Source organism: Erythrolamprus reginae, chromosome 6 (assembly GCF_031021105.1).
Source record: "Erythrolamprus reginae isolate rEryReg1 chromosome 6, rEryReg1.hap1, whole genome shotgun sequence".
NCBI lineage: Eukaryota > Metazoa > Chordata > Lepidosauria > Squamata > Dipsadidae > Erythrolamprus > Erythrolamprus reginae.
Genome location: NC_091955.1, coordinates 14,154,470 through 14,178,633, shown reverse-complemented (window position 1 = coordinate 14,178,633; position 24,164 = coordinate 14,154,470). Strand labels below are relative to the sequence as shown.

The window sequence follows — 24,164 nt, the reverse complement described above, 5'->3', positions numbered from 1 at the left end:
ATCGAAGTGTGGAACTCATTACCGGACTCAATTGTGTCAACCCCTAAACCCTAACACTTCTCCCTCAGGCTCTCCACGATTGACCTCTCCAGATTCCTAAGAGGCCAGTAAGGGGCGTACATAAGTGCACTGGTGTGTCTTTCGTCCCCTGTCCAATTGTCTTTCCTTTCTTTCACATATCATATATATTCTCTTCCTTTCATATATCCTCTCCTCCAAGTTCACTTTCACCCTTTTTATATTATCACATGTCTATTTTCTTCCTACCGTGTTTCCCCGAAAGTAAGACAGTGTCTTACTTTCTTTTTAACCCCAAAAGCCCCACTACGTCTTACTTTCGGGGTATGTCTTACATTGGAAAAAAATTGAAAGGGTCGCATTCCTGAAGGCATCTCCCCAGAGTCCAGAAGGGCAGCCGCGGGACAGGAGCCTCGTGAGCCCTTTTCCAAGTTCAACCTCAGGGCTCCAAGCGGCGTCACAGACGCGTGTCGGGGAAGCGTGTGTCTGGAGGGGAGGAGCCGCTCTGCGCAGTTGGGCAGCCCCACCTGCCTGCTGGAAAGGAGGCGGGCGAAGGAGGGTGCAGCTCCGGCCGCTCGCCTCGGAGCTGGTCGGCCTCGCCGGCCGCTTGCAGCCGAGCCTCAGCAGGACTCGGTTGCTGGGACGAGCACCTTCACTGCAAGCCACCGCCCGCTCGGCTCACTTCGGACCAGCGCCGTCCTTCGCTTTGCCAAGCCGGGGAAGAGGCGGTGGCGCCGCGGCGAGGCGAAGGCGAGGGGCGCGCGGGGAGCTTGGAAGCAACGTCATCGGGCTCCCCCCCCCGGCAATACCCCCGTGTTTCCCCGAAAGTAAGACATATGTCTTACTTTCGGGGCACGGCTTATATTAGCCGACCCCCCTGAAACCCCCGATACGTCTTACAATCAGGGGTGTCTTACTATCGGGGAAACAGGGTATGTACTTGTGTATTGGACAAATGAATAAATAAAAAAAAATGAAATTTGGAACAGAACCATCAAGAAGGTCCTTACTTGAGCCAGACTGGACAGAACTTTCACCGCTGCTTTTGCTGCTGCTGCTGTTGCTGCTGTTGCTGCTGCTGTTGCTGTTGCTGCTACTCCGTGTGGAAGATCGCCCTGATGCGTTGGATTGGACTCTGGCATTGAAGACAATCCCATGGGACTGAGGGCATAAAGTCTTGAAATCACATGCATTCACCACTCTGGTCATTGTTCCTGCAAGAAATAAGGGAGAACAAAGAAAGAAGTTGAAGACAAAATGGCCGCTCCGCTAGTTACCCAGAAGCCGAGACGGTACAATACAATGTGAGAACTCGCTACAGGGAATCTTCACGTTAGAACCATCATTGATCCCACAATTTCAGTCATAAGTTGTGAGGTCATAAAGCGGGTCACCACATGACTGGGCTGGATTTTATGATCTTTTTTTTCCCCAGGGACTGTTAAGTAAATGACACAGTAAACTTTGGTCACATCAGTATGGGGTTCTAAAACCCGTTGCTACAGGTTCGTGCATGCGCAGAGCCTCCCGCCACCGGAGCTACCAGTTTGGAGAACTGGCCCTATCCGAGAGCAACTCACCGCTGAGTCACATGATTATGGGGCACTGCAAATGGCCATAAATTAGGGGCAATTGTTGAGTGATCAAAATGCACTATGTGATCTGGAGGTAGAAAGGCCCTATACCAGTGATGGCAAACCTTTTTTTTCCTTGGGTGCCGAGAGAGCATGCACACTGTTCTGCCGGGCTCTCTGATAGGAGCCTCCTGAAAATTCAAGGGTACAAATTTCAGACACACCCACGTTTGAAAATTCAAAACAATGTTCTTTATCACAAAAGTCAAAATAAACAAAGCACCCTTTTTGTATTGCAAAGAGCACTCTTCCCAAAACAACCGGGTAGTCTGTACAATTTCCCTTAAGCAGTCATTAAGTACTTAGCTAGCAGCTGTGAAACTTCACACCCCTTCTTCTTCCAACGAAGTGAGACACACACACACACACACGTTGCTCTGCTTTGGTTTCCAAGGCGTGAAAAAGCAACAAAGTCCAGCAACACAAGATTCCTGACGAACTCCGATCAGATACTCTTCCACAACGGCCAAACCCACATGCTGCTATTTATAGCAGCAGCCCTAATTACTGGAGCCCCACCGAAACACAGGTGGCCTCCCTTATTTCCTGTAATATGTTCTTACTTGGTCTCTTCTATGCATAATTCTGCGCTTGCGTGGGTCCAAAACGTCTTCATCCGAATCAATGGAAGATAAGAGAGATTGACTGCCTGGGCTGTGTGCCAAGCCCCCCTCTGCCGAGTCACTCCCACCTTCTTCTTCATCTAAGGAAACTAAACTCTGAACTGATTCTGTCGGCAATAACACAGGCCTGTGACATGTTGAAGTTTCCCCTGCATCCACCTCCACATTCCCTGGGGCAGGAGCTGGGCCAGAGCCAACCACAACACGCACGCATTGTAAATATTGTTTCTTCATTGCTTATTTGACCCCTAGGACAATCATTAAGTGTTGTACCACATGATTCTTGACCAATGTATCTTTTTACATACACTGAGAGCATATGCACCAAAGACAAATTCCTTGTGTGTCCAATCACACTTGGCCAATAAAATTCTATTCTATTCTATTCTATTCATGCCCAGACCCATAATTCAGTGCCTGGGGATGGTGAAAACAGCTTCCCCTGCCCACTGAAGGCCCTCTGGAGGCTGGAAACAGCCTGTTTCCCAACTTCTGGTGGGCCCAATAGGCTCGTGTTTCTCCCTCCCCAGGCTACAAAGGCTTCCGTGGAGTTGGAGGAGAGTAAAAATGTCCTCCCCCATCCCTCCGGAGGCTCTCTGGAAGCCAAAAATGCCCTTCCTCTGTGCGAGCCAAAAATCAGCTGGCCGGCGCACATATGCACGTGGGAGCTGAGCTAGGGCAACGGCTTGTGTGCCAGCAGATATGGCTCCATGGGCCACCTCTGGTACAAGTGACATAGTTTCGCCATCACTGCCCTATACTTTGGAAGTTTGCAACTGTTCATTAAGTCCCATCTTTCAATTATTTTATTATTAATCATTTCGATTTCTAGGCCACCCTTCTCTGGAGACTTCATAATCGATTGTAACAAATGACCAATAAGCAATTAGTCATAAGTGGAAGACTACTTCAGCGCTAGGTATTTAAAAAAAGGAGCAAGGTGGTTTTAAGCCCTGTTTCCTCCAAAATAAGACATCCTCTGATATAAGCCCGACTGGTCTTTTGAGTGCATGATAATAAGGCCAAGCGCTTATTTCAGGGCTCAAAAAAATATAAGACAGGGTCTTATTTTGGGGAAAATATGGTACACACACACACATTGTATATCTCTCACACACTCATATTCACACAAAGCGCAGTGTTTCATTTGTAATTATTGATCTGTTTATTTTATTTAATAACAGTATTGTAAACTGACCAAATGTGATTGTTAATTCAAAAATGGGACATATTGGAGAAAGCAATATGAAGCAGTACGAATACAATATCAAAGTGGAACAAGGTGAAACAGAAACGATTTTGTGTATTTAGTTTATTAAACCAAATAGACCTCAATCTATGAATGGATGAGTGGGTGGATGAATGAGAGAGAGAGAGACCGACAGACAGACAGACAGACAGACAGACAGACAGACAGATAGATAGATATTGATAGAAAAATAGATAGGTGATAGATAGATAGATAGATAGATAGATGATAGATAGATAGATAGATAGATGATAGATAGATAGAAAGAAAAATAGATAGGAGATAGATAGATAGATAGATAGATAGATAGATGAGAGAGAGAGAGAGAAAGAAAATAGATAGATAGATGATAGATACATAGATGGATGGATGGATAGAAAGATATAGATAGATAGATAGATAGATAGATAGATAGATAGATAGATAGATAGATAGATGATAGACAGATAGATAGAAAAATAGATAGGAGATAGATAGATAGATAGATAGATAGATAGATAGACAGATGATAGATAGATAGAGAGAGGGAGAGATAGATTGAAAGAAAATAGATAGATAGATAGATAGATAGATAGATGATAGATACATAGATGGATGGATGGATGGATGGATGGATGGATGGATAGATAGATAGATAGAAAAATAGATAGGTAGATAGATAGATAGATGATAGATAGATAGATAGATAGATAGATAGATAGATAGATAGATAGATAGATAGATAATTAGTATATCTTGCTGAGGCCATGATTAAAATTGCAATTGTTCCACTGAGTGGAAATACTGGGGAACTGTGATGATGCAAATGCGCTCACTTGGAATACATGCACACGATGCTACAGGTTGGTACTTCTAATTATTCTGCAGTTTGTTGCTTGCGTAACTTTGCTTGTCCTCCCTGCTTGGTTGGTTGGTTGGTTGGTTGGTTTGCCTGCAGGCAATTTGTGGTTCTGCGCATTAGCTTATCACTACCTACCTAGCTATTACATTTGACATCTCACTTTTGTGTTTCCTTAAACCAAACGTAGGTTGCGTCAATTCAAAAAGCGGATTAAACCCCCGTTCACAAGGCAACTGGCAAACACAGAGACCAGGACTATGGTACCTGATACTATGCAGAAAGGTGAGATCAAATTCTCTCTCTCCTCTCTCTCAAAGAGAGGATCAAAGCGCACCATCGTGCCTACTGTCCGTAATGGTGGAAGGTCTTAAGCATAAAACTTATCGGGAAAGACTTAATGAACTCAATCTGTATAGTCTGGAGGACAGAAGGAAAAGGGGGAACATGATCGAAACATTTAAATATGTTAAAGGGTTAAATAAGGTCCAGGAGGGAAGTGTTTTTAATAGAAAAGTGAACACAAGAACAAGGGAGCACAATCTGAGGTTAATTGGGGGAAAGATCAGAAGCAACATGAGAAAATATTATTTTACTGAAAGAGTAGTAGATCCTTGGAACAAACTTCCAGCAGACGTGGTAGATAAATCCACAGTAACTGAATTTAAACATGCCTGGGATAAACATATATCCATCCTAAGATGAAATACAGAAAATAGTATAAGGGCAGACTAGATGGACCATGAGGTCTTTTTCTGCCGTCAGACTTCTATGTTTCTATCAATCTTCTAGGTTTCTAATTACTTATTATCAGTACTGTACCTATCTAATGTTTATTTGTAGATATTATTGTTCTATAATTGTTGGACAAATAAATAACATAAATTCCAGCGCGTTGCTGGACGACCCAATCCTACTTTCTCAAGCTAAATCTTAGCTTGCTGGCTTATAGGAAGCCAGCATCGAGACAGCCGCTTGTAGCCTGCATCGGGGCTAATTTTACCCCCAACAATTTTACCCCCAACAATTTTACCCCCATCGCTTTGCAAGGGGGAAAAAAGAAAAATAAATTCTTTATTTTCCCGACGTAGAAGGGGGGGAAAAACCAACCGCTTTTCTCACCTCCTCCGTTCTGCGATGTCATTATGGGCCGAAAAGGAGGCAGCGGTGGCCGGGCTGGAGCAAAGCAGTAGTAGTAAGGACGGAGGTTCCTACCGCGAGCGAGAGAAAGATGTTCGGAATGCCCGCGTTCCCCGCTTTGCAAAGTTGCACGGCCTGGCTCGGGCGTTGCCAAGACGCCGTGGCCACGGCAACGGCCGAGCGGCTCCCCGATTGGTTAAAGTCGACGCCTTAGCAACCGGGATTCGCGACAATTGGCTCAACGCGTGTCCGGGGGTGGGGCAAACACGTTCGCGCCGGTGGCCCAACGTTCTCAAAGTAACGTGTGGACTCCTCGGGATTCTTCCCCTTTCCAAGGGGCTGGGCGCCTTTAAAGCCGAGCCTGAAAGGTCCCGTCGTGCAAATCAGGTGTGTGTGAGAGAGAGAGAGTAAGAGAGAGAGAGGAGAGAGGGAGAAAGACAGGAGAGAGGAAAGGCCTCAAGAGTTGTTAATCTAATTTATGTATTTTTTTTTATTTTTTTATTTTGTCCAATACACAATGAGGGTTTTAGTGGGTATATATATACAGTTGTCCCTCGCTATACCGCGGCGCTTCACCTACTGCGGCTTCACTTCATCGCGGGTTTTCAAGAAATATTAATGAGAAAAATCATTCCCGGATCTTCGCTGGTTCGCGGGTTTCTGAGGAAGTCGACCGGCAGATTTAAACAGCCCGCGGAACTCGACCGGCAGGTTTTAAAAAAAATATATATCTAAAATTGTAAATACTGTATTTAAATACTGTATCTAAAATAAATACTGTGTGGGAAGGGTTTATAAACACTTAAAACAATGAAAACTTACCAAACAATTACAATATAAATACTTAAATAAGTACTATCAGTCAATAAATTCCCCATCGTGGATTTCACCTATCGCGGCCGGGTCTGGAACGTAACACCAGCGATAGGTGTGAGGGACTACTGTATACATAGTAAACTACATGATGAAGGTTATAGAGGAGATACACATAGTAAAATATATCTAAGAAATAATAGAAAAGAAGATATAGTAATAGAACATATCAATGAAAGAATAGAAGAAGAGATATAGGAATAGAAGAAAGGTATAGGAGATATAGGAGAGCAATAGGACAGGGGACGGAAGGCACTCTAGTGCACTTGTACTCGCCCCTTACTGACCTCTTAGGAATCTGGATAGGTCAACCGTTGATAATCTAAGGGTAAAGTGTTGGGGGTTTGAGGATGACACTACGTAGCTTCTGCTCTGGCAATCTCTCATTACTCACCAGAACATACAAAACTTTTGCCAGACCCATCCTCGAATACAGCTTATCTGTTTGGAACCCATATCGCATCTCAGACATTAACACCCTTGAAAATGTCCAGAGATACTTCACCAGAAGAGCCCTTCACTCCTCCACTCGAAACAGAATACCCTATGAAACTAGACTTACAATCCTGGGTCTTGAAAGTTAAGAACTACGATGCCTTAAACATGATCTAAGTATTGCCCACAAGATCATATGCTGCAACGTCCTGCCTGTCGGCGACTACTTCAGCTTCAACCACAACAACACAAGAGCACACAACAGATTCAAGCTTAATATTAACCGCTCCAAACTTGACTCTAAAAAATATGACTTTAGTAATCGGGTTGTCGCAGCGTGGAACTCACCAGACTCTGTAGTATCATCCCCTAACCCCCAACGTTTCACCCTTAGACTATCCACGGTTGACCTCTCCAGATTCCTAAGAGGTCAGTAAGGGGCGTACATAAGCGCACTAGAGTGCCTTCCGTCCCCTGCCCTATAGTCTCTCCTATATCTCGTATTTCTTCTCTACTATATCTCTGCCTCCTCCCTCCCTTTCCCCCCCTCTCCCCCTCTGTTTCTCCCCTCTCCCCTCCCTCTACCTCTCCTCTCTCTACCGCCCTTTCTCTCCCCCACTCACCTCCCAATTTCTCTCTTTCCTTCTCCCACCCTGTTTTCCCTCTCTCTCCCTCCTTATCCCCCTCTCCCTCCCTCTCTCTCCCCACTCACATTCCCCCCCTCTCTCTCCTCTCCCTCCCCTCTCTCTACCTCCTTTTCTCCCACTAATCTCCCTCTCTCTCTTTCCCTCTCCTCTGTCCTTCCTGCTCCCTCCCTCTTCCTCCTCTCCCTCCCTCCCCCCTCTCTCCCTGTCCCCTTCTCCCTCCCTCTCTCCCCCACTCACCTCCCCTTCTCTCTCTCTTTCCTTCTCCCTCCCTTTCCCCTCTCTCTCACTCCGTCCCCCTCTCCCTCCCTCTCTCCCCCACTCACCTCCCCACCTCTCTCTTTCCCTCTCCTCTCTCTCCCTCATTGTCCCTCCCTGTTGCCTTCTCTCTCCCTCTCCCCTTCCTCTCTCCGCCCCTCTCTCTCCCTCCCTTCTTCTCCCTCCCTGCCCCCCCCCCTCCCATAGCTTCATTAGCTAGCATTTTTGGCTCCATAGACCCATGCTGGCAGATGCCGGCAGGATTGTCATAGCTGAGCTTCTTCTGTTGGCACACGATGATGGACCAGACAGTTGGCAGAGAGGCCTCCCTAAGGTGACGGTTCGCATGTTCCCCAGTCGCCATAACTACCCAACAACACCCCCTTTTCAAGAGGACCTGACTCCATCCTGGTTTACTAGACTGAGGACATATGCTTCTCAACTTGTCCGTCAGTTTGCTCTGACATTTTGGAGGCAGGCAGCTGCAGGGAGGCAGTTCATCCGTTCTCCGAAGAACCTGCTTACGTACATGCTATGGCAATAACCATCAGTGGGTGGGTGTTCACATCCCATTCAGACAACAGACAGTGTGAAGAGACTGTCTGAGGAAGCAGATGGTAAAGTTGGCATGGCCCTCTACGGGCGTCCGGGAAACCTTCGGAACTTGCCAGACCCATCCTCGAATACAGCTCATCTGTTTGGAACCCATATCGCATCTCAGACATCAACACCCTTGAAAATGTCCAAAGATACTTCACCAGAAGAGCCCTTCACTCCTCCACTCGAAATAGAATATCCTACGAGACTAGACTTTCAATCCTGGGCCTAGAAAGTTTAGAACTAAGACGCCTTAAACAAGATCTAAGTATTGCCCACAAGATCATATGCTGCAATGTCCTGCCTGTCAGCGACTACTTCAGCTTCAACCACAACAACACAAGAATACACAACAGATTTAAACTTAATATTAACCGCTCTGAAATTGACTGTAAAAAATATGACTTCAGTAACCGAGTTGTCAAAGCGTAGAACTCATTACCGGACTCCATAGTGTCATCCCCAAACCCCCAACACTTTACCCTTAGATTATCCACGGTTGACCTATCCAGATTCCTAAGAGGTCAGTAAGGGGCGAGTACAAGTGCACTAGAGTGCATTCCGTCCTCTGTCCTATTGCTCTCCTATATCTCCTATTCCTTTCTTCTATTCCTATATCTCTTCTATTCTTTCATTGATATGTTCTATTACTATACCTTCTTTTCTATTATTTCTTAGATATATTTTACTATGAGTATCTCCTCTATAACCTTCATCATGTATTTTACTAAGTGTATATATACATATATATATATATACCCACTAAAACCCTCATTGTGTATTGGACAAAATAGATAGATAGATGATTGATAGATAGATAGATAGATAGATAGATAGATAGATAGATAGATAGATAGATAGATAGATAGATAGATAGATAAACTCTTTGTGATTCCTGACTTCAGCAACCTTAGACTTTGTTGTCAGCAAAGGAGGAGATTGATGGGTCTTGATCCATTAGGGATGATGGCAGAGGAGGCTTTCCATGGATTAACCTCTCAAGAAGATGGCTTTTGGGCAGAGCATTGGAGGAAAGGTTGACAGACATAGAAACATAAAAGGTTGATGGCAGAAAAAGACCTCCTGGTCCATCTAGTCTGCCCTTATACTATTCCCTGTATTTTATCTTAGGATGGATATATGTTTATCCCAGGCATGTTTAAATTCAGTTACTGTGGATTTACCAACCACGTCTGCTGGAAGTTTGTTCCAAGGATCTACTACTCTTTCAGTAAAATAATATTTTCTCATGTTGCTTTTGATCTTTCCCCAACTCACTTCAGATTGTGCCCCCTTGTTCTTGTGTTCACTTTCCTATTAAAAACACTTCCCTCCTGAACCTTATTTAACCCTTTGACATATTTAAATGTTTCGATCATGTCCCCCCCCCTTTTCCTTCTGTCCTCCAGACCAGTGTTTTTCAACCAGTGTGCCATGGCACACTAGTGTGCCGCGAGACATGGTCAGGTGTGCCGCGAAGCTCAGAGAGAGAAAGAAAATGAGAGAGAGAGAGAAAGAGAGGGAAAGAGAGGGAAAGCAAGCAAGAGAGAGAAAAACAAGAGAGCAAGAGAGAGAGAGAAAGAGAGGGAGAAAGAGAGGGAGGGAGGGAGGGAGAGAGAAAGAGCAAAAAAGAGGAAAGGAAGAGAGAAAGAAAGGGATGGAGAGAGAGGGGGAAAAGGGAGAGAAAGAGGGAGGGAGAGAGAAAGAAAGCGAAAGGGAGGGAGAGAGAGAGAGAATTTTTTTGTCCAAACTTTTTTTAGCCGCCCCCCCCCCTCAATGTGCCCCATGGTTTTGTAAATGTAAAAAAATGTGCCGCGGCTCAAAAAAGGTTGAAAATCACTGCTCCAGACTCTACAGATTGAGTTCATGAAGTCTTTCCTGATATGTTTTATGCTTAAGACCTTCCACCTTTCTTGTAGCCCGTCTTTGGACCCGTTCAATAGAAGACATTAAGAATAATATGGCAGCAATAATCATTGGGAATAATAGAATTCATATACATGGAGCTGGTAGAAACATAATAGAGACATTAGGACAGGGAACGGGAGGCACGCTAGTGCACGTATCCCCAGAATGAAGTTCTGGTAATGGGCTTTTTCTAAGAATGAAGTTCTGGTAATGGGCTTTTTCTAAGGATCTCCCCTCCTGCCCTCTGCTTTCCAGTCTAGTCAAAAGCTGTGCAATTTTCCAGGGGCTCCCAAATCAAATCTAAACAGATCTGACCATATTCATCTGTCAGGCTCCTTGCTCAAACTCAACAGAGCCCCCCAAGCTTGGGGGAAGGCGGGCAAGAGGGCCCCCCAGCAGATGGCCAAAAACAAAGTCAAGATGGCAACCACAATGGCAACATATATGAAAAACAGGTGGAGGTCTCAACACAAAGCCATTTTTTTTTCTAGCTTGTTTGCATGGAGCCACTTAATTGCCATCTGCCCACAAGAACTGGGGACTCTTCTTCTACGGCAGTTAATTCTAGTAAATTTATCTCCCTTGTTTTCATGGATATTTAGCCTTTCCCTTTCTGGCTAGGCCAGTGGTTCTCAAGTTTTCTAATGCCGCGACCCCTTAATACAATTCTTTGTGTTGTGCTGACCTCCAACCAGTGATGGGCTCCTATAGGTACGGTCGTGTATTATTATTATTATTATTATTATTATTATTATTATTATTATTATTATTTATTAGATTTGTATGCCGCCCCCTCTCCGTAGACTCAGGGCGGCTCGCAACAACAATAACACAATATATAACAAATCTAATAATTAAAAGTCACTTAAAAACCCTTGTTAAAAAGAAAACATACACACAAACATACCATGCATAAACTGTATAAGCCTGGCGACAGAGGTGGGCGTTAAGAAGTTTACGAAAGACAAGGAGGGTGGGGGCAGTTCTAATCTCCGTGTATGCAGAACCAGTATGTTGTAGTTGGCTCTGGCCCAGCTCCGGCCCAAAGGAATGTGGAGGTGGAGGTGGGGGAAACATCCACAAGCCACAGGTCTGTTTTGCTCCCGATAGAATCTCCCGACGAAGGCTCCTCTGACGAAGGAAGTGTGAGTAGCAGGGAAGAGGGGAGTTTGGCAGACAGCCCAGGAGGAGATCAATCATCCTTATCATCCCTGGATTCTGAACAAGAACTTATGACACATCCACGCATGCGTAGAGTGATGCATAGGAGAGAACAACTTGAAGGATTATTACAGGAGATAAGTGAGGCCACCTGTGGTTGGGTGGGCTGCTGTAATTAGTGCTACAGATAAAAAGAACAGCGTGCTGGTTTAGCCTTGTGGAAGTTTATCTGATTCGTAGTTCGTCAAGATCGTGGTTTTGCTGTTTCCCTGTTCAAGAATGTGTGTGGACTTTCTGGACTTTAGAATTTGGACTCAATTTCCCAGTTACTGGGTGAGAAATTGGATTGCATTTAACCTGTGCCTTGTGTGTACCAGAAAATCCCTTTGACATTTAAAAAGGGAGTTTTTTCGGCTTTTCTGTTGATAAAGACCTTTGGTTTTCCTTCTATCGTGCGGTGTGTGTCTCTCTGGACTAATTACTCTATAATTACGGGCGGTTGGGACATGTCAGCATAACCCGGTAGAAAAAAATTGAATTTTTTTTTTTTTTCCTTCCCTTCTGGGCTCTGGGTATGTTTTTCCTATCGCAGTAAATGAGGTTGAATGTGTATAATTTTAGAAGAGCGCGTGTGTGTGTACATATACATATAGTTTATATAATAGATAATGTATATTTTTGTCTACCTGTGTGTAATATGTATGTATACATATGGCACATATACATAGAATTAAATAGTATATTTTGGATGTTCAGTAATAATAAATAGACAGGGAAATTGTATCTCTTTGAGGCGAGGTCAGGCACCCTAACCCTAACCCTTGACGTGAGTGACGTCAAGTTGGCCACCTTTAAGCCAGTCGCATGACCTTTAAGCCACCTCCCAGTCACCTGATCATCAAGCCACTCCCACCTGGTCACATGGCCAGCAAGCCACACCCACAAAATAAGCCACGCCCACAGAGTGGTAGTTTTTAAAAATGCAGCCCTTCACTGGCCCCGGCCCTCTGGAATCAGCTCCCCACGGAGATTCGCACTGCCCCCACCCTCCTTGCCTTCTGAAATAATTTAGAAACTCATCTTTGCCCCCAAGGCTGGGGTCATTAGATCTTCTCCCCTGACCAACGAATGTTTCAATGTGATTTATTGAATGAATGTTAATGAATGTTTTAAAGTTAGAAATTTACAGTTTTTGAAGTACAGTGATCCCCCGAGTTTCGCGATCTCGATCTTTGCGAAACGCTATATCGCGATTTTTCCACCCGATGATGTCACTCCCTTCCTTTCTCATCTTTCTTTCTTTCTCTCTCTCTTTCTCTATCTTGCTTCTTCCTCTCTCACACTCTCTTCCTCCCTCTCTCATCTCTTTCTTTCCGTCTCTCTCTTTCTCTATCTCTCCCCCTCTTGCTCTCGAGCGGCGGGTGGCACCCAGGGAAGGTTCCTTCGGCCGCCCACCAGCTGATCTGCTCGGCAGCGCAGTAGCAGCGAGGAGCCGAAGATGGGGTTTCCCCTTTGCGTGGGCAACGGGGAAACCCCATCTTCGGCTCCTTGCTGCTACTGCGCTGCCGAGCAGATCAGCTGGTGGGCGGCCAAAGGAACCTTCCCTGGGTCTTCAACTCCCAGAGCGGCGGACAAGCGGAAAAGCGGCGGACAAGCGGGCAGGCAGGCGGCTCCTCAGCTGCTGGGTCTTCCCAGGTGCGGAAGTAAAAACACCATCTGCGCATGCGCGGCCATGGAAAAAGGGGCGCACATGCGCAGATGGTGTTTTTACTTCCGCACCGCTACATCGCGAGAAATCGATTATCGCGAGGAGTCTTGGAACGGAACCCTCACGATAATCGGGGGATCACTGTATATTAATTGGATAAATTGTATTGTTGTGTTTTTCAAATATGCTGTGAGCCGCCCCGAGTCCTCGGAGAGGGGCGGCATACAAATCCAGTTAAATAAATAATAAAATAAACAAACAAACATAAGAACATAAGAAGAGCCATGCTGAATCAGGCCAAAGCCCATTGAGTCCAGCATTCTGTGTCACACAGTGGCCCACCAATTGTCCGTGGGGATCTTGAGCAGAAAGAGAAGGCAAGACCCTCCCTTTCCCTTGACCCTCAACAAGTGGTACTCAAGGGAATCCTGCCTGCCTCAACCAACATAGAGGCAGCACTTGGACATCCGTTTCAATAACCATCTATATGCTTGGCATCCATGAATCTGTCTAATCCTGCCTTGAAGCTATCCAGGCTGACAGCTGTCACCACCTCTTCTGGAAATGAATTCTATAAACCAACGACCCTCTGGGTGAAGAAATATTTCCCTTGATTTGTCCTCACTTTCTTACCTATGAGCTTTAGGGAGTGCCCCCTCGTCCTAATATTGTGTGATAGAGAAAATATTTTTCTCTATCCACCTTTTCTATCCCATGCATAATTTTATACATTTCGATCAAATCAAATCTTCCTTAAAACTCCCAGTATTGGAGCATTCACAACTTCTGGAGGGCAAGCCGTTCCACTGGTTAATTGTTCTAACTTTTGTAGTACTGTCCAGAAAAAATACATGGATGTCTCTATATAAGTGACCAGGCATTGGGCTGGATTTGAGAAAGCCTTTGATTTTTACATTTTATGCATTTTCCCTGCTGATCAAGAGTAATTAGAACCAGGAAGTTGAAACTATAAATATGAGGTATTTTCAGAGAGTTCGTTACAGAAAGGAAAGAAAAAGAAAAGACTGGATTTTTGCAACCTGCTATTCTAAAATGGGATTTTGTACTCGCCCTTTACTGACCTCTTAGGAATCTGGATAGGTCAACCGTAGATAATCTAAGGGTAAAGTGTTGGGGGTTTGGGGATGAAACTATGGAGTCCGGTAATGAGTTCCATGCTTCGACAACTCGGTTACTGAAGTCATATTTTTTACAGTCAAGTTTGGAGCGGTTAATATTAAGTTTAAATCTGTTGTGTGCTCTTGTGTTGTTGTGGTTGAAGCTGAAGTAGTCATATATCCATCCTAAGATAAAATACAGGAAATAGGATAAGGGCAGACAAGATGGACCATAAGTCTTTTTCTGCCGTCAATCTTATATGTTTCTAGGTCTAATTGCTCCAATCCTGGTGACATAGGTGAGTCTTTAGACTCTTGCGGAAGGCGAGGAGGGTGGGGGCGGTGCGAATCTCTGGGGGGAGCTGATTCCAGAGGGCCAGGGCCCCCACAGAGAAGGCTCTTTCCCTAGGCCCCGCCAAGTGACATTGTCTGGTTGACGGGACCTGGAGAAGGCCAACTCTGTGGGACCTAACCGTCCGCTGGGATTTATGCAGCAGAAGACAGTCCCAATTGCCTACTGTAACGCTCTCTACATGGGGCTACCTTTGAAAAGTGTTCGGAAACTTCAGATCGTTCAGAATGCAGCTGCGAGAGCAATAATGGGCTTCCCTAAATATGCCCATGTCACACCAACACTCCGCAGTCTGCATTGGTTGCCGATCAATTTCCGGTTACAATTCAAAGTGTTGGTTATGACCTATAAAGCCCTTCATGGCATTGGACCAGAATATCTCCGGTACCGCCTTCTGCCGCACGAATCCCAGCGACCGATTAGGTCCCACAGAGTGGGCCTTCTCCAGGTCCTGTCAACTAAACAATGTTGGTTGGCGGGCCCCAGGGGAAGAGCCTTCTCTGTGGCGGCCCCGGCCCTCTGGAACCAGCTCCCCCCAGAAATTAGAACTGCCCCTACCCTCCTTGCCTTTCGTAAACTCCACCTTTGTCGTCAGGCATGGGGGAACTGAGACATCTCCCCCGGGCCTATACAATTTATGTATGGTATGTTTGTATGTATGTCTGCTTAATAATGGGGTTTTTAAAATATTTTAAATTGAAAATTATTAGATTTGTTATGAATTGTTTTATTGTGTTGTGAGCCGCCCCGAGTCTACAGAGAGGGGTGGCATACAAATCTAATAAATAATACTACTAATAATAAATACTGCCAATAGATAGCTGTTCTCTGACTATTTCCTTACCTATATTTTCATGTGCACCTGTTCTACCTTTCTCGGTGCTGCTTTTGATAGCTTGGATTATTTCTTCCCTTTGCATAAAAACAGGTAAAAAAAGAAGGGACGGGGTAGATCTGCTTTCTCCCTGCTGCCTGTCACCTTCTGGCCATCTGCTTCCATTGGTGAACTTATTGTTTCCTTGACTTTCTTCTTCTTCTTTTATTTATTTATTTATTTATTATTTAGATTTGTATGCCGCCCCTCTCCGCAGACTCAGGGCGGCTCACAGCACGACACAACAATTCATAACAAATCCAAATATAATTTAAAATATTTAAAAAGAACCCCATTTTGCTAACAAACACACACACAAACATACCATACATAAATTGTACATGCCCGGGGAAGATGTCCCAGTTCCCCCATGCCTGACGACAAAGGTGGGTTTTAAGGAGTTTACGGAAGGCAAGGAGAGTAGGGGCAGTTCTAATCTCTGGGGGGAGTTGGTTCCAGAGGGTCGGGGCCGCCACAGAGAAGGCTCTTCCCCTGGTGCCCGCCAACCGACATTGTTCAGTTGACGTGACCCGGAGAAGGCCCACTCTGTGGGACCTAATCGGTCGCTGGGATTCTTGCGGCGGGAGGCGGTCTCGGAGATATTCTGGTCCAGTGCCATGAAGGGCTTTAAAGGTCATAACCAACACTTTGAATTGTGACCGGAAATTGATCGGCAACCAATGCAGACTGCGGAGTGTTGGTGTAACATGGGCATATTTGGGAAAAGCCCATGACTGCTCTCGCAGCTGCATTCTGCACAATCTGAAGTTTCCGAACACTTCAAAGGTAGTCCCATGTAGAGAGCATTACAGTAGTCGAACCTCGAGGTGATGAGGACATGAGTGACTGTGAGCAATGAATCCCGGTCCAGATAGGGCCGCAACTGGTGCACCAGGCGAACCTGGGCAAACGCCCCCCTCGCCACAGCTGAAAGATGGTTCTCTAATGTGAGCTGTGGATCGAGGAGGACGCCCAAGTTGCGGACCCTCTCCGAGGGGGTCAATGATTCCCCCCCCCCCAGGGTAATGGACGGACAGATGGGATTGTCCTTGGGAGGCAAAACCCACAGCCACTCCGTCTTATCCGGGTTGAGTTTGAGTTTTGCTTACATATTGAAAGCAGCTTTTTTCTCTTGTTATTTTTGGCATTGGTTACCAGTCTTAGTTCATTCTGGGCTCTGTTTGGTCTCTGGCTCCCTGCAGAATTTGTTTCCCAGGTTTTGTGTCAGGGTAATTAAAGTCTTCCATTACTAGCATGGCATGTTTTCTGCACATTTCAGCTAGCTAATTAGCAAAGAGTTCGTCTATTTCCTCTGGTTGGTTGGTTGGGCGGCCAACCAGCCAGAGGAAAATAGGATAGGCACCTACTGGATAGCAAAGTCATTTCTTTTTTCCTCTAATATTTTCCCAAATACTTTCAAGAAAGATTTCGGAAGAGAAGTGAAAAAAGAAGGGAAGGGGAGGGAAGGGAAGAGAGGAGAGAGGAGAAGAGAAGAGAATAAAGGAGAGGGGAAGGGAAGGGAACAGAGGAGAGGGAAGGTAAGAGAGGAGAGAAGAGAAGAGAATAAAGGAGAGGGGAAGAGAGAGGGAAGGGAAGAGAGGAGAGGATAGAGGAGAAGAGAATAAAGGGGAAGGGAAGGGAAAAGAGAGGGGAGGGAAGAGAGGAGAGGATAGAGGAGAAGAGAATAAAGGAGAGGGGAAGGGAAGGGAAAAGAGAGGGAAGGGAAGAGAGGAGAGGATAGAGAAGAGAATAAAGGAGAGGGGAAGGGAAGGGAAAAGAGAGGGAAGGGAAGAGAAGAGAGAAGGAGAGAAGAGAATAAAGGAGAGGGGAAGGGAAAAGAGAGGGAAGGGGAGAGAGGAGAGAAGAAGAGAAGAGAATAAAGGAGAGGGCAAGGGAAGGGAAAAGAGAGGGAAGGGGAGAGAGAAGGAGAGAAGAGAATAAAGGAGAGTGAAAGGGAAGGGAAAAGAGAGGGAAGGGGAGAGAAGAGGGGAGAGAAGAAGATAAGAGAATAAAGGAGAGAGGAAGGGAAGGGAAGAGGGGAGAGAAGGGGAGAGGAGAATAAAGGAGGGCAAGGGAAGGGAAAAGAGAGGGAAGATGAGAGAAGAGAGGAGAGAATGAAGGAGGGCAAGGGAAGGGAAAAGAGAGGGAAGGGAAGAGAGAAGAGAAGAAGATAAGAGAATAAAGGAGAGGGGAAGGGAAGAGGGGAGAGAAGGAGAGAAGAGAATAAAGGAGAGGGCAAGGGAAGGGAAAAGAGAGGGAAGGGAAGTGGGGAGAGAAGGGAAGAGAGGAGAGGGCCTAGGGGGAGAAAGGGAAGGGAAGAGGGGAGAGAAGGGAAGTGAGGCCTAGGGGGAGAGCCTTCTCTGTGGCGGCCCCAGCCCTCTGGAACCAGCTCCCTCTGGAGATTCGGACTACCCCCACCCTCCCCGCCTTTTGCAAGAGCCTTAAGACCTATTTATGGGCAACTAGCACATGCCTTCTCACCATTAAAAAATATGTGTGCTTATATGATTGTAATATTGAGTGTTGATTGTGTATTATTACTTGTTTTTTAAGATAATGGATTTTAGCCATAGTTTTAATTATTAGATTTGTACTTAAATTGTGTTATTGTTGTTGTGAGCCACCTCGAGTCTCCAGAGAGGGACGGCATACAAGTCTAATATTATTATTATTATTATTATTGTTGTTGTTGTTGTTATAATTATATTATTATTATTATTATTATTATTATTATTATTATTATTATTATTATTATTATTATTATTATTATTATTATTTGGAGCCTGGGGAGGGCAAAACATGAGTCTAGTGAGCCCACCAGAAGTTGGGAAACAGGCCATTTCGGACCTCCAGAGAGCCTCCGAGGTGGGGTAAGGGAAGCTGTTTCCGCCCTCCCCAGGCATTGAATTATGGGTGTGGGCACTCGCGCATGAACGATAACACCCGCCCACACTCTTTCGGCACTGGAGGGGAAAAAACCCTTTGCTATCACTGGGATAGCAGTTGACATAAACATAAATAGAAAGTAATGATAAAAAAGATAAATAGGACAGTAGGACAGAGACGGTAGGCACAATGGTGCACTTATGCACCCCCCTTACAGACCTCTTAGAAAAGGGGGAGAGGTCAATTGTAGACAATCTAAGGTTGATGATTTTGGGAAAGAAACCAGAGTCAGGTACAGTGATAGAAACATAGAAGTCTGACGGCAGAAAAAGACCTCATGGTCCATCTAGTCTGCCCTCATACTATTTTCTGTATTTTATCTTAGGATGGATATATGTTTATCCCAGGCATGTTTAAATTCAGTTACTGTGGATTTATCTACCACGTCTGCTGGAAGTTTGTTCCAAGGATCTACTACTCTTTCAGTAAAATAATATTTTCTCATGTTGCTTTTGATCTTTCCCCCAACTAACTTCAGATTGTGTCCCCTTGTTCTTGTGTTCACTTTATTAAAAACACTCCCCTCCTGGACCTTATTTAACCCTTTAACATATTTAAATGTTTCGATCATGTCCCCTCTTTTCCTTCTGTCCTCCAGACTATACAGATTGAGTTCATGAAGTCTTTCCTGATATGTTTTATGCTTAAGACCTTCCACCATTCTTGCAGCCCGTCTTTGGACCCGTTCAGTTTTGCCAATATCTTTTTGTAGGTGAGGTCTCCAGAACTGAACACAGTATTCCAAATGGGGTCTCACCAGCGCTCTATATAGCGGGATCACTGTCTCCCTCTTCCTGCTTGTTATACCTCTAGCTATGCAGCCAAGCATCCTACTTGCTTTCCCTACCGCCTGACTGCACTGCTCACCCATTTTGAGACTGTCAGAAATCACGACCCCTAAATCCTTCTCTTCTGACGCTTGCTAACACAGAACTGCCAATACAATACTCAGATTGATACCTTGTCTTACGAACTTAATTTGTTCCAGGATGAGGTTCGTAATGTGAAAAGCCCGTAAGATGAAACACTGGTACAGTGTTCCCTCGATTTTCGCGGGGGATGCGTTCCGAGACCGCCCGCGAAAGTTGAATTTCCGCGAAGTAGAGATGCGGAAGTAAATACACTATTTTTGGCTATGAACAGTATCACAAGCCTTCCCTTAACACTTTAAACACCTAAATTGCAATTTCCCATTCCCTTAGCAACCATTTAGATTATTACTCACCATGTTTATTTATTAAAGTTTATTAAAAAAATATTTATTAAAGGCAGACGAAAGTTTGGCGATGATATAGGACGTCATTGGGCGGGAAAAACTGTGGTATAGGGGAAAAAACCCACGAAGTATTTTTTTAATTAATATTTTTGAAAAACTGTGGTATAGACATTTCGCGAAGTTTGAACCCGTGAAAATCGAGGGAACACTGTATAGCCATTCTTTGCGCTATATTTCAGTATAAACATAGTTCAATTGTTTTAAAATCAATACCAAACCTTCTCCCCACCCCAGATCCTCCTTCACCATAAAATTTCTGCTTTCCATTCTTAAACATACCTACCTTGTGTTTCTGTCTCTAGCAATTCACTGGAATAGGAATCTGAAGGTTGGTCAAGGCGATCCCCAGATGATTCAGTTCAACTCTTACTTAAATTCCGGTGGGTTGGCAAACTTGAGTTGAATTCCAGAAGCAAAGCCTTACGAGGCCTCCCAAAGAGGCACTTAATATAACCATAGTTGTGGCTTTGATGGCCTCTGGAGGCAATTGAGAGCCTTGAACACACCGAAGATGATGGCGTAGCCCTAGTCCTGGTGATGTCACAATCCATCAGATACAGGCCTGGCTCAGAGGTAGGCAAAGTTGCCTCTTCTATGACATGTGGACTTCACGTCCCAGAATTCCTGAGCTATAGCACGATGCGGAAGACTTTTCAGAAGGACAAAACATCTACCACAAATCAGAATTCTTTTGGCCACTTTAAATCTGAAAAGCGAAATCCCCAGTCCTGCAACAGCAGTGACAAGTCTAAAAGAAATGTTTGCCATCAAGGATGCGGGAATTATTTATTTATCTAATTATCTGTCTAATTTGTCTGTCTGTATTGTATTTATTAGATTTGTATGCCACCCGTCTCCAAAGACTCGGGGCGGCTAACAACAATGAAAAAGACTATCTATCTATCTATCTATCTATCTATCTATCTATCTATCTATCTATCTATCATCTATCTATCTATCATCTATCTATTATCTATCATCTATCTATCTATCATCTATTTATTATCTATCTATCATCTATCTATCTATTTATTATCTATCTATCTATCATCTATCTATCTTTCTTATCTATCTATCTATCTATCTATCTATCTATCTATCTATCTATGGCACTTCTGTGTTAGCAAAAACTTCAGAAGAGAAGGATTTAGGGGTCGTGATTTCTGACAGTCTCAAAATGGGTGAGCAGTGCAGTCAGGCGGTAGGGAAAGCAAGTAGGATGCTTGGCTGCATAGCTAGAGGTATAACAAGCAGGAAGAGGGAGATTGTGATCCCGCTGTATGGAGCGCGGGTGAGACCACATTTGGAATACTGTGAGACCTCACCTACAAAAAGATATTGATAAAATTGAACAGGTCCAAAGACGGGCTACAAGAATGGTGGAAGGTCTTAAGCATAAAACGTATCAGGAAAGACTTCATGAACTCAATCTGTATAGTCTGGAGGACAGAAGGAAAAGGGGGGACATGATCGAAACATTTAAATATGTTAAAGGGTTAAATAAGGTCCAGGAGGGAAGTGTTTTTAATAGGAAAGTGAACACAAGATCAAGGGGACACAATCTGAAGTTAGTTGGGGGAAAGATCAAAAGCAACGTGAGAAAATAATTATTTTACTAAAAGATTTTTAGATCCTTGGCACAAACTTCCAGCAGACGTGGTTGGTAAATCCATAGTAAATGAATTTAAACATGCCTGGGATAAACATATATCCATCCTAAGATAAAATACAGAAAATAGTATAAGGGCAGACTAGATGGACCATGAGGGAAATGGGGAAATTGTGTTTAAAAAAGGATAGATCTTTAAACCAGTGTTTCCCAACCTTGGCAACTTGAAGATATCTGGACTTCAACTCCCAGAATTCCCCAGCCAGCGGTTGCTGGCTGGGGAATTCTGGGAGTTGAAGTCCAGATATCTTCAAGTTGCCAAGGTTGGGAAACACTGGTTTAAATAATAAAAGAACGATTAATAAATATTATGCATCTTTTCTGCCTCTTCAAAGGTGGAGAGATGGGACTACAATTGTGGGTTGAGCTCACGTTGTGGGTTTTTTTGTGTTGTATCCCCCTCTGCTGGACATTCATTAAATACTCACCTTGATTAAAAATTACATTCTTCAATTGTGGAGCTGACCAGAAAAACCACCCTTTGCCATAGAGTCTCCCCCTGTTACATCCTGCTTCCCCACCCCACACCCCCAAATGGAAGCTCCTTTCAAAATTGTGGTGCCAACTGGTGACAGGAAGCTGCACCGTATCGGTAAGGAACCCAGTGCTGATGTGATCGCCTTTTGCAACCTTCTGACAATCCAAATCAACGGCGAAGCCAGATTCACAACCATATTACTCACTTATCAACTACGGTGATTCGCTTAACAACATGTGGCAAGGAAGGTTGTAGAACGGGGCAAAACCCACTCAACAACAGAGCTCAATGGTGGTCGCAAGTTGAGGATTACTTGTAGAGTTGAAGCTTGGACTGCAACATTTGGATTTTTTGGGTGCCATTCAATAGGAGCTGCATCCATGAGCCGCTTAGGACCAGATTATTTACGGCAGTGTTTTTCAACCAGTGTGCCGTGGTACACTAGTGTGCCGTGAGACATGGTCAGGTGCGCCGGGCGGAAGTTAGCGCAGGAGATTTGAACTGCGAAGAAGGAAGCTCAGCTTCCGGTCTCACAACTTTTTGCTGAAAGAAAGCAAGAGAGAGAAAGAGAGAGAAAGAAAGAAAGAGAGAGGGAAAGAGAGTGAGAGACAGAGAGAGAGAAAGAGAGAAAGAAAGCAAGAGAAAGAGAGAAAGAAAGAGAGAGAAAAAGAGAGAAAGCAAGAGAGAGAAAAAGAGAAAGCGAGAGAGAAATAGAAAGAAAGCGAGAGAGAAAAAGAGAAAAAAAAGCGAGAGAAAAAGAAAGAGAGAGAAATAGAAAGAAAGCAAGAGAGAAAGAAAGCAAGAGAGAAAAAGAAAGAAAGCAAGAGAGAAAAAGAAAGCAAGAGAGAGAAAGAAAGAAAGAGAGAGGGAAAGAGAGTGAGACAGAGAGAGAGAGAGAGAAATAAAGCAAGAGAAAGAGAGAAAGCAAGAGAGAGAAAAAGAGAGAAAGCAAGAGAGAAAAAGAGAGAAAGCAAGAGAGAAATAGAAAGAAAGCAAGAGAGAAAAAGAAAGCAAGAGAGAAAAAGAAAGCAAGAGAGAGAAATAGAAAGAAAGCAAGAGAGAAAGAAAGCAAGAGAGAAAAAGAAAGAAAGAGAAAGAGAGAAAGAGAGAAAGCAAGAGAGAGAGAAATAGAGAGAAAGAAAGAGAGAAAAAGAGAAAGCAAGAGAGAAAGAGAAAGCAAGAGAGAGAGAAATAGAGAAAAAAGAGAGAAAGCAAGAGAGAAATAGAAAGAAAGCAAGAGAGAAAGAAAGAAAGAGAGAAAGAGAGAAAAAGAAAGAAAGCAAGAGAGAGAAATAGAGAAAGCAAGAGAGAGAGGGAAAGAGAGTGAGGAACAGAGAAAGAAAGCGAGAAATGAGAGAAAAAAGGGAGAAAAAAAGAAATAAAATGATTGAGGCAGAGAATGAGAGGAAAGAGAGAAAAAAAAGAGAGAGAAGTGACTCTTGATTTAAAGCAAGGAATGTGGAGGTGGAGGTGGGGGAACATCCTCATGCCACAGGTCTGTTTTGCTCCCAATAGAAACTCCTGACGAAGGCTCCTCTGACGAAGGAAGCATGGGTAGCAGGGAACGGGGGGAGTTTGGCAGACAGACAGCCCAGGAGGAGATCAATCATCCTTATCATCCCTGGATTCTGAACAAGAACTTATGACAGATCCACACATGCGGAGAGTGATGCATAGGAGAGAACAACTGAAGGATTATTACAGGAGCTAAGTGAGTTTTTTCTGCTTTTCTGTTGATAAAGACTTTTGGTTTTCCTTCTATTGTGTGGTGTGTGTCTTTCTGGACTAATTACCCTGTAATTACAGGCGGTTGGGACACGCCGGCAGAACATCGTCCATGTGCGATAGTGCGTGCACACTCTCTTTCAGCACCTGGGGAAAAAAAGATTTGCCATCACTGAGCTAGAGTATTCGGCTGCAGCCTAGAAGGGATGGATTTTAATTGTACCACATTGTTTTATTTGTGTACGCCGCCCAGAATCCATCAGGATTGGGCAGCTTATAAATCCAATAAAGTAAAAAATAAATAAATGAGCCTTCTCTGTGGTGGCCTCGGCCCTCTGGAACCAACTCCCCCCAGAGATTAGAATTGTCCCCACCCTCCTTGCCTTTCGTAAGCTACTTAAAACCCACCTCTGCCGCCAGACATGGGGGAATTGAGATTCCCTTTCCCCCTAGGCCTTTACAATTTTATGCATTGTATGTCTGTATGTATGTTTGGTTTTTTATATTAATGGGTTTCTAATAGTTTTTAGTATTGGATTATTATTGTATGCTGTTTTATGATTGCTGTTAGCTGCCCCGAGTCTTCGGAGAGGGGCGGCATATAAATCTAATAAATAGATGATAGATAGATAGATAGATA

The 24,164-nt window shown here is 44.3% G+C and overlaps 1 protein-coding gene across 3 annotated transcripts in view; it reads right to left on the bottom strand.

The window, feature by feature from the left end:
* The window catches only part of EFCAB6 (EF-hand calcium binding domain 6), a 175,646-nt gene extending 170,008 nt beyond the window's left edge, over positions 1 to 5,638 (bottom strand). For all 3 annotated transcript variants that reach the window (XM_070755297.1, XM_070755298.1, XM_070755299.1), the window contains exons 1-2: positions 5,485 to 5,638; positions 1,029 to 1,232 (exon numbers count right to left, since the gene is read on the bottom strand). In XM_070755297.1, the coding sequence (XP_070611398.1) occupies positions 1,029 to 1,232; positions 5,485 to 5,506 (226 nt within the window). In that variant the 5' untranslated portion in view covers positions 5,507 to 5,638. The remainder of the gene's footprint in view (positions 1 to 1,028; positions 1,233 to 5,484) is intronic.
* Between the last annotated feature and the right edge of the window lie 18,526 nt (positions 5,639 to 24,164).